The 18,393-nt window shown below is 35.1% G+C and overlaps 1 protein-coding gene and 1 non-coding gene across 2 annotated transcripts; both read right to left on the reverse strand.

Moving 5' to 3' along the window:
- Positions 1-652: 652 nt before the first annotated feature.
- LOC114581156 lies at positions 653-758 on the reverse strand. Its single transcript, XR_003703006.1, has one exon. It is a non-coding gene; the product is annotated as a small nucleolar RNA R71 (small nucleolar RNA).
- Positions 759-16,106: 15,348 nt separating this feature from the next.
- On the reverse strand, positions 16,107-17,017 carry LOC110095271 (DNA-directed RNA polymerase V subunit 7-like). Its single transcript, XM_020820731.2, has one exon. The coding sequence runs from the start codon at positions 17,000-17,002 to the stop codon at positions 16,469-16,471; it is 534 nt and encodes a 177-aa protein (XP_020676390.1). The 5' UTR covers positions 17,003-17,017; the 3' UTR covers positions 16,107-16,468.
- Positions 17,018-18,393: the final 1,376 nt, after the last annotated feature.

Consider the following 18,393-nt stretch of genomic DNA (forward strand, 5'->3'; position numbering starts at 1 on the left):
ATTCTTCATGTTACTCCATGCTCGATCAAGTTTTTGGAGCCATTGCCGGGGAAGATTTATTTATTTGTAATTTTATTATATTGTTGAATCAGTTAAATAATTAGTCATACTATCTTTTTTTATTTTTTTTATTTTTGTTAATTACATATCTATGGTTGCATGCTTCCAAAACATAGAGAGGAGCCATGTTTAAATTTTGATTCTAAAATTGAGAGAATCCTCTCTAAAATTAACAATAATAAAAAGATTTTAAAAATGTCAAGATTTAGATCATTCTAGATCTCTTAAGAATTTTACAAATCCTATGACAGACGAAATTCACCAAAGCATAAATAGATCTATCATCCAAGCTAATAAATTTGAATTTTTAAATTTCTAAAAAACCTACAATCATTCAGATGGTATAGAATTCTATGTTTAGGTAACTCCTATTAAAGATCATATTCTATATTTAACAAGTTTCTTAGACATTTTTGCAATATTTAAGTATAATGATGTTAGTGATGATGTCATTAAACTTAGGTTGTTCCTATTTTTTCTTAGAGATAAATAAAAAATGTGGCTAAACACTTTACCCCCAGGCTCTATTACCACATAGAATGATTTGACCAATAATTTTTTAGAAAAGTATTTCCCACCTTCTAAGACTACCAAACTTAGAAATTACATTACTTCTTTTACTCAGTTAGAAAAGAATTCATTTATGAGAGTTGAGAGAAATTCAAGTAAATACTTAGGAAATACCCTAACCATGACTTACCTGATTGGTTAGTAATACAAACTTTTTATAATGGATATATAGTATCCCTTAGAGCTATAATTTATGTTGTAGTTGGAGGTTCATTAATGTAAAAACTATTTGAAAAGGCTTATGAATTAATTAAATAAATGGAAACAAATAATTTCCACTACAGAAAATTCATGAAATACCTGCAGTCCCGACCGACGATTATGTGACCGTCGGTACTAACGGCAGTTTAACTGGAGGTTAGACCGTCGGTATTTACTGGTGGTCTATTGTCTAACCGGATGTTTTTAAAAAAATCAACTTCTTAAATAGCAGGGTCAAATAACCGCCGGATATCCGTTGGTTGTTCTGCGGGCATCATTTATTACCGTCGTTTTACCGGCAGTTTAAACTGCCAGTTTTAAGTTATTTTGTTTCTTCGGTCATAAGAGCCAGAACGCCGCCGAAATAAGCCCTAAAATCAAACGTCCACAGCCTTCCATTTCATTTGCTCGTAACGCCCTCTCTCCCTTCCGATAGTCGGCCCGTCTCCTCCGCCCTCTCGAGTGATCGACACGCTCCTCCGACCGCCGACAAGCTTCCTCCGGCCAAAGATCTTAACCCAGATCCGGCATCAAAGCAAGGCCGAGGATCTCGCCAACTCCTCCGTTAATCCGTCGTCTGCACGCCAAGGTTTGTGTTTTTTTGCTTTTTGTTTTTTTTTTTTATTTTCACCCGTAGGAGTAGATGGAAGGCTGTTTATAAAGATAGGTGATTCTATGGAGAAGTAGATGGATGCACTAGTGAACTTATGATTGACTATTGTAAACTTATTTGGTTTGATGAACTCATGTGTAAACTTATGATGAACTTAGTTGGTTTGACTTATTGTTTGTTATGAAGTTATTATGAGTTGATATATTTTGATGAATACATTTGTGATAATTGTTGTGATTGATTATAGTGGTGTATTGCCCATATTTGTGAAAATTATTATATTTTATGTGTAGGTTTAGAGTTTAGGGTGAAAATCAATAAAATAGATGGGATGCTGTCAATTTTTTTTAGATGCTATAGGTTTCCGGCCCAACTGGTGGTTTGGCCGTTAGAAACTTCGATATCGAATGGCTGATGGAGGCCGCCGGAAGATTACTATTACCGCTGGTAAATTCCAGCGGCTTTCTGATGGTTCTTCGGCGATATGGAGGCAGTGGCACAGCCGGTAATTCCTTCAGCCATGACCGCCGTTAAACCACCAGTTTCGTACCGGCGCTATATCAGCGTTATAGTGGCTGAAAAATCTGACATAACCGGCAGTTAAACGACCGGTATGCCGCCGGTAAATAACTGGTGGTCACCGGTGTCATGACCGCCGATAAACCGCCGGAAACAGTTTCCTACGCGGTTTTTACTGGTGGATTTTAAACCGCCGCAAAACTGTCGAAATTTTACAAAACCACCGAAAAGCTTATGATATCCGTCGGAATAAATCGTCAGTATGAAGTGATTTTCTTGTAGTGTTCTAATGGCCTCATGATAGGGTGAATCCTAAGAAATTGTAAAGAGTGTATAAAAATGATTCATTATCTATTCTGACTGCTCAAGTTATTGCTATTTCTAAGAAATTAGATGAGTTGAAGATTAATAATGATCTTAGGAGAAATAGCACTAAGGCGCCATGATATGTAGTACCACAATGCTATTCTATAGAATTTGAATAAATATATCTTGAAAGGAATATGAAGGAATCACCGAAAAATATTATTCTCTAGTTAGATATTCAAATGAATAATAAATCTAATGCTCTTGAAAAAATTGAAGATCAAATAAGGTAATTGGCTAGATTGATTTAGTATCAAAATTTGGTAGAACAATGTTATAATGTCCAGCTTAGAAGTGGAAAACTCTTATAAAGAGAAAGATCAACCCCAAGATACGGATGATAGAAAGGAACAACAAGAAATCAAGAACCTGAAAAGTTTATAAAATGGTTGTTGAGAGACCACCACCCCCTTTTCCTAAAAGGTTGATCAAAAGAAATCTTGATAAATAATTTTCAAAAATCTTAGATGTGTTTAAAAAATTAATTATTAATATCCCCTTCTCTGAAACCTTATAAAAAATGCCCACTTATGCTAAATTCATGAAGGGTATTTTGAGTAAGAATAGGAAGATTTTTTATTATGAATTGGTGGCATTAACCGAGGAATGTAGTGCCATTATATATAAGAACTTTCTTGAAAAACTTAAGGATCCAGGGAGTTTTATCATTTCTTTAACTATTGGAAAAAAATTATGTGTTGTGTGAATTAGGATCTAGTATTATATATAAGAACTTTCTTGAAAAACTTAAGGATCCAGGGAGTTTTATCACTCTTCCTATAATCATTTATGTAAATCTAGAATAATATCAAGAAATTAAACTAATAAAGGTTTTAAATAGCTATAAAATTGTTTTTGGGGGCGGCTATTATTAACATTAAAGGAATTAATCCTATCATTTATATGCATAGAATCCTAATAGAAGAAAATTCTATACCTAAAGCTGATCCTCAAAGAAGACTTAATCCTTCCATGAAAGATGTTAATAAAGAGATTCTTAAATGGTATGATGATGTGATTATCTACCCAATTTTTTTATAGTTATTAGGTTAGTCACATTCATTATATTCCTAAGAAGGGAGGATTGACTATTATATCCAATGAACATAATAAATTAATACCCACTAGAACTATAACAGGTTAGAGAATTTATATTGACTATAGTAAACTAAATAAAGCAACCATAAAAGATCATTTTCCTTTGTTATTTCTTGATCAGATGCTTGATAGGTTGGCATGGCTCGCATTTTATTACATTTTGGATGGATATTCTAGTTATCATCAAAATTTTATTGTACATGAGGATCAAGATAATACTACTTTTACCCGTCCCTACAAAACTTTTACTTTTAGGAGAATGCCTTTAGGTTTGTATAATGCTCATGCTAGTTTTCAAATATGCATGCCCATCTTTTCAAACTTAATTGAGCAAGGTATTGACAAATTCATAGATGGTTTTTTATATTTGGCACTATGTTTAATTCATGTCAAGAACACTTAAATTGATATTTTAAAAAGATGTGTTGAAACTAATTTGGTGCTAAATTGAGAGAAATGTCAGTTCATGGATGACTTCTAACTAGAATTTCTTGAACCTATCAAAGGCCTCTTGAAACTCTTTATCACATATGAAGCAGACATCTTTCTTCATCAGTTTTGAAAATGGCTAGTATCTACCTGACAGATCTGATATGAATCACCAAATGAAAGTCAGTTTCCCTTGTAATGAGTGAAGTTGTCAAAGGTTCATTAGCGATGACATCTCTATAATCACCTTAATCTTGTTGGGGTTTATTTTAATTCCTAGATGGCGAATGACATATCCTAAAAATGTTATTGAGGAGACCTTGAAAGCCCATTTGGGTGGGTTTATATTTATATCAATTTTTTTTAATCCTCTCAAATATAATTCTCAAGTAATTCAGGTAGTCATTTCAGTTTATGCTTTTAATGATAAGGTCACCCACATAGCATTTGATCTTTTGATGAATCAGCTCATCAAAGATGCATGTCTTTTTCTGCTGATAGGTAGCACTAGCATTCTTCAAGTTGAAGGGCATGATCGTATAATAGAATATATTAATGGGCGTTCTAAATGATGTATGCTTCTCTTCTTTATTACTCATCTTGATCTGGTTATATCCTAACAATCCGTCCATAAAAGAGAACACATTATAGTTGCACGTGTTTTCAACTAAGAGCTCTAACAATATAAGTAAAAGTCATCTTTTGGACATGTTTTATTAAGATCCCTAAAGTCGATACATACATGAATTTAACCATTATTCTTCATGATGGGGATAATGTTGGTGATCTAATTGGCATATTTTTTTTCATGAATGATTCCTGCATCTATAAGCTTATTCATCTTAGTAATAATTTATTCTTCAATCTCCAATCTCATTATCCATGGAGTTTGTTTGGTGGGTACTGCATCTAGTTTAATAGCTAGTCTATGAACTATCAAATTAGAGGATAAGCTAGGCATTTTAGCATATGCCAAATTAAAGCAATAACTAAATTCATAGAGGAGCTCTTTTATTTCTTCAACTTGGTCTTCAGGGAGAAGGGCATTAATAATGGTTGGGCAATGATCCTCTTTCATCCATAAATTGACTTATTTTATCTTATCCATTGTAGCAGCTTGTCCACCATTTTCAAGCTCTTTTGGCAAAGGTTTAGCTTCTATGGACTAGTCATTGATTAATTTCATAGAGCTCTGCCTCGTTGTCATTGTCAAATTCAATTTCTTCACTTATGATTGTACAACAAATATCCTTTTGAGGATACTTTCGTATAATGAATCTAAGGCCTCTTCTTGTGAGAGTAACCTTCGTTTGTGATATGAAAGAACTTTTCACATAACATAACTTTAGAAGGAGATGAGTTTGTCATTTATAGACACCGATGTGAACTCCTTGTTTTTGCATCAGCCTTTGAATCTTCTTGGATAATACTTAGGCATCCTTGTATGTATTATATCTTTAGAAACAATGAGCATGAAGAGCGAGTAAAAATTCTCTTCTTGACAATCTCCAAAATTTTAGAATAAGCTTCTTGGCCTGATGTTTTCACGCAAGGGAGGTGCATAAAATATTTGGAGCTCTTCGATGTTATGCACTTCATGTTGGATAATTTCTTTGAAGTGACATGATGGCAGAGGCTTGACCATGAATATGCTCTCTAATATTGCTAAGCTACCTATTCTTCTTGAGAAGAAACATTGCACCTTGCTTGCATAAGAAGATTCAAAGTCATAATAAGAATCTAAATATTTCACCTTCTTTTCCCCTTGGACAAACACTAGAAGATCTTATTGGATTTGAATGGGCATAAAGTCATCCTCCTCTGCTTGGCTTGGGTATAAGGGTTGGTTTATGGAAAGTCGACATTTCCTTCTTTCTCCCTACCTACTTCTTCCTACCTTCTTGCTTGATTCGCTTTGCAGCTTTTGCATTTAACGCCTTAGCTTCAAAAGAGCTTAATGGTTTTGGCTCTTTTGGAAATAAATATTTTGCATATTCATATATCTTCACTTCTATGGACTGCAAAGATCTGGATATTGCTTGAGACCATGAACTCCTCTCCATCTTTGAGGTACTTCATACACTGGTGTAGGGTTGATGAGACAATGCCATACTCGTGCAACTAGGGGGACCTAGAAGAGCCTTGAATGAAGTGTTTGCATCAATCACATATAAATTAGCCTCTATATAAAGTTCTCCAAATATGATAGGAAGTACAAATAACACAATAGTCTTCTATCCCTTCTGGTTGAAATCATATACTATCATCTTGTCCTGCCCAAGATGCTGCACATCAAGGCACAATAACTTTAGTGCTTTTTATTTTATGAGATTTATAAAAGGCCTAAGATCAATCAATATCCTACTGATTATGATGTCATTGCTCTCAGTAGTAACATATATAGGGCAATTATGATCTGCCGTCCTAAACATATGATCATCTTCGGTAAAAGTTATATATAGTTTGCTTATTTTGAGCCTATAAGACTTCGGTCATGCAACACTTAGTGAAATATGCTTTGTATCTTTTAGGACTTTTGAGAGCTTGAATCAAAGTTATCAAAAAATCTTCAGAGATTTGAAGGGCATCATATATACTGAGTTACATTGGGATTTTTCATAGATGGGAAAAATATTGTAATTTATCCTTTTGTCTAAAGTGACGTTCTTCTTAGGGGCATTTGAAGTAATTTCTTAATTGATAACTATCTCCTTTATCTTATCCTCATTAGAGACCCCCTTCTTTGGAGGAGACGATAATACATTACAACTTCTTAACTACACTTGGGCCACTTCATCTTAGTCAAATTCATGTAATGAAGCATTTTTCTCAAAGTCAGCCATCGTCGCTTTAAGAGATTCCTCTGCAAGCTCAAAATCGCCATCCATATTTACATGCTCCATTTACAATGTTATGTCAGGATCTAATTCACCTTCATTCAAAAAATTTAAATCTTACTCTGAACTATAGTCCATCGACACCATCACATAAGACTCATAAACCACTTTTTCAGTGTATACTTCTCTTATCAACATATCTGATGTCACTGAGATGACCCGGTATGTTTCCAAAGGAAGCAAATCTTCATCAGCTTAATCTATTTAATGTTCTGACATAAAATTAGTGAGCTTAATAGGTCACCTTGCAGTATGGTAATATTCATCCAAACTATCAATAACCTTTTGGGTTGTTGTCTTTTTCTCCTTTAGCTTTTTTAGCTTAGTTCTTATCTTGGAGGCTTTTGCCTTGCTAAGTCTTGATGAGCTTGCTTGGTTAGGATGCTGCTCAGAGATCGATACCTCTAAGGTTGTCAACCCCTTTAAATATCACTGGCTTAGTAGGAAACTTTCACATAACTATATGATTTCCTTCGAGTTCCTTTAACATCTTCACTATCTTCTTGGTGACCACAGTCTCCCAGTGCTCCTCTTGAGCTTGTTCCTTTTAAGTTTTTTCTCTTATCGAGGGTATGAAAGAGGACATAATCAATCGTATTGATTCTCTTCTGGGATGAACTAGCACACTATCTGATAACATGAATTCTCCCTTCTTGTATTTTCTTTCTATCCATTCCTTGAAGACATAACAATCTTCGATAGAATGGTTAATCACCCGATAATACGAGCAATAGTTTGGGGCTAATGTGATCAGACTCTTCGAGTCTCTTAAATTATGGTAATTCCAAACTTGCTTTGAATGTCTGTCTAAATAGCTTGAGAACACTTTCCCTCTTAAGCAAATATTCTTTATTTATCTTCTCTTTGAGGGATGGGAATGTCCATTGTTTGCCTTAGGCATTCTCCTCCACCAGAAAAAGTTTGATGTTTATCATTTCCCCCAAGTATTAACATTGGTTAAGGGTTAGAATTTGCTGGCTACTTTCCTCTATCACTTTTATACATAAGTTTCTTTTCCTTATTGACATTATACACCACCTATTTTCCCTTATCAGCCTTGGAATAAAATGTGGTGCAGGCTTCACCTTTCATGGTGTATGCAACTTTATTCTTTTTTTTTTTTAAATGGCTTTAAGATTTTGACAAGTTCAGCTTTTTGAACTTCGACACTTTGTCAATAAATCTTGGAAGATTGTAATGGAAGTCATGCACATAATGGATGTATCTTGTCATTGATGTAATCCATTAATAATTGAATTGTATGTTCCTTCTCCAACTATTGTTCACACTTCATGCTAAGATTATGCCAGTGAGTTATATATTTCATCACTGACTCATTATTTTTTTATTTATTCAAGGCGAGGTTAGTAATTGTTATTTTCTCAGTCATACTGGCGAATCGCTTTAGAAATACAATTTTTAATTTTGTAAATATCTTTACGGAATCATTTGGTAGCTCAGTATATCATTCAAAAGCTATTGTTGTTAAGTTACTACTGACTAATTATTGAAAAAGTAAGGCGTCAATGCCTCTCGTATTCCCTCACATGGCTTTAAATTGTATCAGGTACTGCTTGGCATTGTTATTACCATTAAAGATATTAAACTTTGGAAAATAATAACCTTTTAGATATGGCACCTGATCATATTCTTTTGGGTATGGGCAGCCTTTACCTACTAACATCTTTGCCTGCTCGATGACTATAATGGCTTTAATCTTCTCAGTGATTAAGCCCTCAAGCTGTGTGGTTGTCACATGCTCAAATGTGCCCACTACATTTTATAGAGTGCACTGGAGGGTTAAGTTGATGGCTTCTTTATCACCTTAAGGTGTACTCCTCATTCCTGAAGCTTGGGGTACTTGGGGGTTTCACAGATTGGTAGGAGTTCTACTCAAATATTGATTAACAGGCGGGGCTACATAATGACTAGCAGCAACCCTATGCATTATCTCCATCATCGCTATCATCTGAGTCATCATCTCAGTCATTTTTTGTTCAACTGAGATATCTCTTTATCTTTAGCTTTCATTTGCTGCCTCATTTTCCTCCGTATGTCTGCAAGCATGATAACTTTGGTAGTGATGGGATTCTGTTTAACCCTTCTTCTCCTTATTTTGAGGAGTGTCCACTTCTGATGGCAATGGACCCATCTCAGTAGTGGCGTTGGCATGTCCATTTAGGTGATGGTAGCTAACTATCATCAGCATCATCGACATGGATTACTATGTAAACCACTTAAGTTTTTATAGTTTCCTCTTCATTCTTCTCTTCCTCTTATATTTGGATTTCTGAGCGACATCGCCACTGAATCTTCAGTTCATTCAATAAGATTATTTCTTCAACATGCGGACTATGATCGAAGTAAGCTTCTTCCTTGGATGGGGATGATAAGTGACGGAATCCCCTGGAGGACTATCCAGTGTGTTAACCATCAAGGAGACTATCATTATGGGTCTTATTTTGTACCCACTTCTAAATATTTCTATCAATGGGGGCGAATATTTTGAAAGTTGTACTAAATATATGCTTGAACATACTCTTCTTTCTTCATATATCTTTATTTTATGAGGTTTCAGCCTCCATACATGCTTTCCCTTTTGTTGGGCCCTTTCGTTAGTAGATTCTTGGACACGTGATCCAAGTGTCACACCCTAATATGCTTTATGTGGAGATGGCCTAGACTTCCTTCAAGTTTCCAAAGATGGCAACTCCCTTGGTGGGGTTCTCTTAGCCTCGATCACCAATTGCCTCTAGAGTTTTTTCTTCATCAGCCTCTTTTCCTTTATTGTCTTCAAAACCCCATACACTCAGACAAATAAAGTTTTAGGCTATCTTTTCCTCTCAGAAGTTGGGGCTTGAGGCCATTGTTCCCAAAATGATTATTTAAGCTCAATAGTGGAGCTATTCCTTTTACCAACTTCAAGTTAACGAATCTGTTCCTGGTAGGAATGCTTGATTTTGGTTATTGAGCGGACAGTGTGGACAGATGAACTGATAATAATTATTGAGCTAATAACTCAGCATTCATTCTTCTCCTTTATCTTTGGTTAAGCTTTCCTCCAGACAAGAAAGTTTAAGCATCATAATTTCCAAGTGATATAAGCTCCCTTGGCAAGCCGGTAGCGTTGGTAGTCATCGTAGATATTCTTCTCTCAATTAAAACCCTCTTTATAGTTGGGATTCCTAGCTGAGATAACCTCTCAAAGAAAAAAAAAGTTCTTCACTGAGGAATGTCCCTAGAAATGGCTCACGACACTAGTAGATGCCTGTGATGTATAGTAGTTTTAGCATATTGAGGCCTCCTATCGGGTCTTTCAGATTCCACGTTGTACATAATAATGGCGATAACCATTATAATAGCTATAGGAAATTCCATCTACCCAAACTGGATGGTGGTTCTAGTGTTTTTAGTGTTAGTAAGAGCTTTTCTAGCTACATGCTATCTCCTTGTCCTAGTTGGATGATAATTAGGTTGTTCTATAATTCCATATGCATAAATGAAAGGTAAGGATTAGTAATCAAGATTTGATACATCATCCTACACTTTTAAAATGTAGATACTACATAAATCAAGATAACGGAAGCAAGTAATTTAAATAAATTTAGATCATATTTAATAAAATTTTAATAAATTAATTAGAAGATCATTTTATAATGTTTAAAATTTCATCCCATATTGATTTGTTACTATTATAGCACTTAGATGATGAGCCAAAGATGGGAAGAGAAACCATCCATAATGAAGTCATTAGAAATCTGTGTGCTCCAAAAATTTGTGCCCCCCTTTCTTCCTTTTCATTTTTTTGCATCATCAAGGAAAGTTTTATAGAGTATGTTATGAGGAAAAATTTTAGAAGGCATATTGGGTTTTAAATAAGACACTACCCAGAGATTTTGTCCTCATTTTACATGAACTTTATTATATGAGTTCAAGTTTCCTATAGGCACAAGCTCTTATAGTTAGTTACCCCTCTCGATAGGGAGAGAGAAATTTTGATTAGGGCTAGTTGTCAAAAAGATACATAATATATGGCATATAATAACATCATGATTTGGTATTTGAAAATTTGATATTAAAAATTGAAAATTTATAATCTTACTCTTAAAGCGGATGATGGGGGTGATGATAGACTCGATTAATATCCTATGATTCTGTCATCCAGGGTTATCATGATCCCTGATCTACTTAGATAAAGGAGGTAGTCGATATAAATTGACAGAAGGATCCTTATCAGTAGCCAGGGTTGCTCTGTCTAAGGTTCCCTTATAGAATTGTGGTGAGTATTTATCCAATATGATAAATTTGAATCCACCTTAGCAAATATAGGATTTTGCGCCCTATTAGTTATATCCTATTGATTCATTTTTCAATGATTTAATGCCATTGGGAAACATATAGGCTTTAATGGCTGTAATTTAATGGTGCAATTTAGCATCAAACTCACCCGGTCAAATGGTCCCAATCATAACCATTTACATGTGATGCCACTTAACGATGAAACCACCCGTTAGAGTACATGTGTCACATCCTTATTGATAAGAGAGAGATTAAAAATGAATCCTAGTGGTATTCTTGACCATATATTTGCTCTTTGTGAGTTGAAATGATTTTTTGATTTGCCCACCTCGATAAATTGTTACAGATGATGGATGGGTATTTTCTCTTTAAGTATCTTGGTGATTTATTTTAATTTTAAATATTGATATCATTGAGTGTATTTCATGAAATTTTGGATGTATTTTTTATTATTTGGGGTCCCCTCTTAATTGAGATTTTATATCAACACGGCCATCATCATGGTATTTAGTGGCAATTTCATTTTTTTGTTGAACTTTGTTAAATCTATTTACTTGCCTCTAAAGGATGGGGTTTGAATCTAAATTCATTTCTTAATCCATGTTATATCCTCAGATGTCATGTTTGTACCAATAACATGCTCATCAAAGCTCATGCAGATATATATTATTACATGTATTTTACATAATACATTTATATGATTATTATACATATGCAATGGATGTATACTATGCATATGCATTTATCATGTATATTGGCCTATGTATTTTGCATTTTGCTATTACACATTATGTTGTTGCAGTGTGTGGTATGTTTTACATGTAAATAGAATATTGCATGATATTACTAGAATGAAACCCTCTACATCTTGTAAATATACGCAGGAGGACACTCGGCTGCACATGTATGTCATATTTGTAATTAAATGCAATATTTAATGGCATTCTTGAATGAAACCCTATGCAACTTACAAATGCATACAAGAAATCATTTTAAAATGCAATTTCAATAGCGAATGACATGCTTGGATGAAGCCATCTGCATCTTACAAATGTACGCGGGTAGCCATTTTAAAATGCAATTATAATATCGAATGATATGCTTGAATGAAACCCTCCACATCCTAAAAATGTATGCATATTATGAAATACATATCAATGTATTTTTTAATGTGTGAGAGGGTTTTTCCATATTATTCAACTATAATTATTTTTGCAGCTGTTGATCATTTGGAAAATGCACAATTTTTGTATTTAAGGGCTTGTAAATGCCTTCTGTTCTTTCATACGACTGTTGCGGATCCGATGGCATGTTTTAGCAGGTCACTTTTATACAACATTTGCAGATCATCGGCAGAAATAGTATTGTGGAATAATATATAGGTAACAACATTTCATGCCTTCAGAGCTAATGCCTTAGAAATCTCAAACCTCTGTTGTAATACTATGTCAATTTTCAAGGGATTATAATACTTTGGAGGTTTAATAGAATAGATAATTAATATTGCTAGTAGCTCCATAAAAGAAGCTCGAGCTCAAGTTCTATAACTCACACTTGCCTAAAACTTGACCTCCAGCTTCAATTGTAAGATTTTTCAAGTTGCATTTATGGAAGGGTTCGATGAAATCATTGAAGTCTAAAGTTAGTTGGTTGAAAACTTTTGGAGACTTTTGCATTGCACGAATCATTCCACTTTTTGGGACATTAAAGCATCAATGTATATCATAAGTTATCTCATAATTTCCTTCACAAATGGGGTATTCATCTTTTAAGCATGCTTTGATCCAACCTATATTTAGAACTCATCTACCAACATCTTTTAACTCATCATTTTTTACTGTAAAGAATCATTCAATATTGTATGCTTAGTGTCATAATTAGGACCTTCTTTGGTATCATGCCGGCGGGCTTTCTCCTTACACCAAGTTTTTTTTTTATCCCAACTATCACTATCAGAGTCTCTAGAGTTGTCAATTGGAGGACTTAGATGTACTTGATCAATAAAACCTTTAAGTCCAATATAAAATAGGTGTGCTTCTTCTAAGCGTGGCCGTTAACTAAGAGAGTTTTCTACAACGATTCTTTTGCGCTTGCATCTGTTGTTTCCTCCTATATTTGTTGCGATCCTCAATCCTTACTCCTAAATATCACATTGCATGGTATCTATGTTCACATGGGACTCAGTGTCCTTGCAAAAAATATATTATCATCACTGCTTGTTGATGTTTACAAGGAATATTATCATTTGTAAGTAGGTATTACACGTTCATTGTCAGCGATTGTTGATGTTTGTAGGGAATATTATTATTTGTAACAGGTATTACACATTCATTGTCATATTGATGTTAGCAACCAGTTGGGCTATATTCATTAATAATGTCTCACTGTATGTTGTCTGGTGAGTTTCTGCATTCATTTGCAAGTCTTCTAGTATTCATGGGAACGACCACATGTATCTGCAAGATAGATGTCATCGGTTATAAGAAGATCGTTATATTTGTTACATGACGACTGCCTTTGCTTGAAGGGGATCTACCATACTTGTATCACATTTATCATCATTGCTTATAGGTGTCATGTATGAAGTATGATCATCTATACATGTTTGTTGGTAAGCAGCTACATTCGCTATCCCTGCTCATAAGCGGGTTGCACTTGCTTATCAGTTAACTGTTGTTGACCGCAATTAAATTAGAAGGATTGTCACAACATTCATTACATGTATTTTGAGTGTTTTTGTAGGGTGATCACTAGTACCATTACTTACAATTAAATATGGTCATTTATAAGTTAACTAGCTTTAAATGTGAGCAAGTTGTGTCGTAAATGATAATTCATTTACAGTTTCTTGTGAATGAAATGTTGTACACATCACAAAACTTCTAGCATTGTCATTGTTTGCATTTATTGCAATTCTTCTGTTATCACTTGTAGAATGACCCTCGGTGTTGTTGTCTGCAAGCGAAATAGTGTGTTCATCTGCAGAGAGCTTATGTGATTGTGTTAGGGAGTTAAGGTATAATTGGGAGTGAATGGCAACTGGGTTGAAGGATTGGAAGGTGGATTGGAGCTTCAACAGATGGAGGTGGAAGGTTGGGATTTGAGGAGGCGGCGGAAGTCGGATATGAATGGGAAGGCTGGGGGTTTTCGACGACTGGTGAGGGAGATTGACGGATCGGGATATCTGATTGGATCAGAGGGGGTGGAGCTTGGCTCTAGTTAGACTTTAACAGACATGATCAGGATAGATAGAGGTATGGTCAGTTGGTGTTCATCGATTGAGGCCAGTTCGAGTGGTGTAGACAGTTGGGAAGAGCTGCGGCTGTCTGTGAACTGATCGAGCAGCTAAGGTCTATCAAAGGCTTGGTTGATGGGATTCGGTTGGATGCATGAACATAGGGGTGTCAATTTTAGGTTATGGATCAGGTTCGAGTTGAACCTGAAATTGACCTAGCACTATTCGGGTCAACCTGAACCCGACCTGCTTTGGTTTTGGGTTAACTCGACCCGACCCTCTTCGGCTTCAACAATGGCAGAAATCGTGCGACTTCAGCGGCCTGCGTTCGGTAGTGGCAGCCGGCATCGGCATCGCAGGCAGCCGGCGTTCAGCAACAGCAACGGGTAGCAGTAATGTGCGGCAGACACTGTCATGCGAGGCTCGGCAGGCACGACAGCGCGGTTGACGCAACGGCACGGTAGGCAGGACAGCAGGGGCATGCATGTAGGCTACACGGGTAGTTTCCATGGCTCGATGCACGCTGGCAGGCGGGCAGGCGGGCCACGATGCAGGCAGGGAAGGAAACGTAGACAGACGAGTTTTCCAGGTCATTTCGGGTCATTTCCGAGTTTCCGGGTCAACCCGAACTCGGCCCGATTTTGTAAACGAGTCAGTTTTCCGGACCCGAAGTGTGTGTGTGTGTGTGTGTGTGTGTGCGTGTTGGCCCCCTCACGTCGTAAGCTAGAAAACCTGCTAATAAGTGTAGCAGATGCAGTGAGGAGAATATGAAGAGAAATAAGAAATGTAGGATATACAAAGAGAAGAATATGAAAAGGAATAAGAAGTATAAGGGACACAAAGAGGGAAATATGAAGAGGAATAAGAAGTTTAGGAGATATGAAAAGGGAAATATGAAGGGGAAAAAAAAGTGTATGAGATACGAAGATGGGAATTGAGTAAATATTTAATAAATGTGAATTAAATAGGAGATATGAATAGGAGAATACAAATGGGTATACAATGAATATGAAGACCAAGAAGCATTAGAAAATTCAAATGGTTTTTTTTTTTCATTTATTTGCTTAAATAAAAAATAATTGCATATTAATTTTTTTTTTAATTATAATAATAAAATAATAAAATCAAAAGCCAAGATTCTATTTGATGACCATTAACACATATTTAGAGTATCTGACCATACAAGCATGATCTAATCGAGCTATGGTATCATCCCTTTATTAGGCTTCATTTGGGATATTTTTCTTACTGTTTTATAAAACAGTTTTCTAATACAAAACTTTCTAATTTAAAAAAAAAAAAACTAAAAAGCTCTTTAAAAAATAGCAAAAACCCAATCTCAAAGAAAGCCTTAATTGCAATGTAATTGTGTTCATGGAGTGATTTGGTTACTAATAGATCTTCACAAATAAAGCCACAAAACAAAGGCATAAATTCCAAGTTTTGTTTGGTACAGCTTTCATGCTACTTTTTAAAATTTGAAGGCATTTTAAATAGTAAAAAAACTATTCCAAACGAAGCCCGTAAGGGGAAAAAAAATCAAATAGAAAGTGTAATATCCATAAATCAAAATTTCAGACTGGTAATCAATAATCTATCATTCACTTTTTAGACAAAACACAAAGAGAGCTACACAAATATTTTAGTTCAAAAACTACTTATCAACCAATATATAAATTTGGCATTATTCTAAACATGGAACTGAAATTGAAGATGAACGCCTTCTATTTGTCACTTCATTTCAATAATTCGAGATGGGGACAAATGTGAATACTAATAAATTAAATTATAGATTTATAACTAATCAGAGGATGGGAAGAGAAGAGGATATGTATGGCGTCTCAATCATTGCTCAATACCCTATCAGTTTTGGCAGTAGATAGCCTCAAAGATGCACTATAAGCAAAGCTATCTGAATAATCCAAGAGTTGAGATGTAACGACAACTTTTTTTTTTTGCCAGCTAAAAAATACATTATTTAAGCTAACAATAGTTCTTAATTTTGCAACAAAGTTGGAGGAATTGAATAAGAAGCACACCGATATAGGTTTCGTTTGGGACGGCTTTCTTACTGCTTCATAAAGCAGCTTTAATTTTCGTACTGAAAAGCTGCTTTATGAAGCAGTAAGAAAGCCGTCCCAAACGAAGCTATAGAAATGGCTCAGCTGCAGAAGCAGAAGCTCAAATAGGTCCAAGGAAGTCACCTGCAAGAGTTGCAAGCATCTGGAACCCTCTATCCCATTCCATCCACTTAATCCCAAGGACTTTGAACCTCACCCTGGAGCCATATTCCATTTTTGACTGCTGCTTATCATTCACAAAGCTGGGATCTTCAGTCATGATGAATTTGTAATCTTGCATCTTCTTTTCTGACAGAAAAATGTTCTCTATTGGTCCGGATTTCAGAAATATGCCATGCCTCAGAACCTTATCGACAATTCCTACGAGTATCTCGCCCTTGCAAGGCTTCAAGGTGATGCATCTGAAGGAAACTGGGAAGCCGACGCTGCCTGTAAGCTCTTGAACCCGACCCTCAGCGACAGAGTTTAGAGTAGTGACTGCGATATAGTAGCCATGCTCTTTTGATGCTTTCCTGCCGGCAATGTCCTCAAGGAGGCGGAGAATTATACCTTTACGAAGCAGAAGCCCTTTGGAGTCGAGCTGATCAGGAGGGACAACCACATTCCCTTGCATCTCAATATCCAAAAACACCATTTTTAACTATTGAAGAACAAAAATCAATTCAGCGAAATTCACAAATATTCATTCAGGAAATCTACATACATCATATCTTTTTTATGATATACAATTTAAAGAGAAATTAAGCATGTGTCAAAATAATGACCTACATAGAAGCAAACCACTTGTGATACTTAAATTACGATGGCTACTGCAAGGCAGACATATTAAGGCTTCGTTTGGGACGGTTTTCTTATTGCTTCTTAAAGCAGCTTTCTACTACATAAATTTTAATTTTTTAACTAAAAAGCTGCTTTAAGAAGCAATAAAAAAGCCATCCCAAACGAAGCCTAAGACTGCAAACACAACCAAGAAAAATACAAAGAATTTAGACCCAAATGACAGAAACCTACAGTTATCATTTGATTAGATTATTATCACAGGAGTATGGCAAATGGAGTTAACTAATAATAAAAGAAGGATATAGTTGAAGATTAAGCCAGAACAAGTTAATATTAGGAATGTTTGGAGGCAAATAGGATTCAGTAAATCTGGATAAAATATATCCTACAAATCAAGATTTAGTAAATCTTGGACATCCTGAAAACTATATGGATTTCAGTACAGCTTAATACAAGTTAAATTTTGAAAACTGTCTGGATGTAAATAAGAAAATTTCTTAAGTTCCTATGTACTACAAAGTCAAACCTTTACAAACTGCCACAAGCAGAATTTATTCATCCAGAATTTTGAGTTGGATTAAGTAAACCAAGGCCACATCCTAATTTTATCAAATTCGAGATTTAAGAGATTTTGCAACCTAACAAAATTCCTAAGTTCTACTTAAATCTATCGACCATAAAACCCACATAATTATAAATTTTATGAATAATAAGCACTGGCGTAGAAAGAAAGGCCAAAAAAGAAAACTATGAAGGAATCAAAGATGAATATGGCGTACGCAGAAGCTATACTCTAAAATAACATAGACAATATTAAACATCAAGGTAAAATAACAATAGTAGAAAGAAATAAATTGTATTTATTCTAAAGATTAAGGCTTCTTTTGGGACGGCTTTCTTACTGCTTCTTAAAGCAACTTTCTAGTATAAAAAAATTTTAATTTTTAAACTAAAAACCTGTTTCAAAAAGTAATAAAAAGCCGTCCCAAACGAAACCTAAAAGTCAAATAAGAACTTGGATTGTGTTTTTCACTTCAATTGGATCTAGATTGAAATGAAAGACTAAACTACCAAGTCAAGCCTAGGATGGATCCTGCCAAGTTTTGATTGAACCACACAAACTATAAATGCAGCCATGAAAAGTATGTAATATACGTTACCATGCATACATGTAGCAAGTATAGATGTTTCGTTAGTCAATTGGCCTAAGAATTTAAGTCCAAGATTGAAATCAGTGATATTTTT

This window comes from Dendrobium catenatum, unplaced genomic scaffold (genome assembly GCF_001605985.2).
Source record: "Dendrobium catenatum unplaced genomic scaffold, ASM160598v2 fragScaff_scaffold_134, whole genome shotgun sequence".
Taxonomy (NCBI): domain Eukaryota; kingdom Viridiplantae; phylum Streptophyta; class Magnoliopsida; order Asparagales; family Orchidaceae; genus Dendrobium; species Dendrobium catenatum.

Coding starts and splice junctions, on each gene's coding strand:
- LOC110095271 (XM_020820731.2), bottom strand. CDS start 17,002: ATGGTGTTTTTGGATATTGAGATGCAAGGGAATGTGGTTGTCCCTCCT.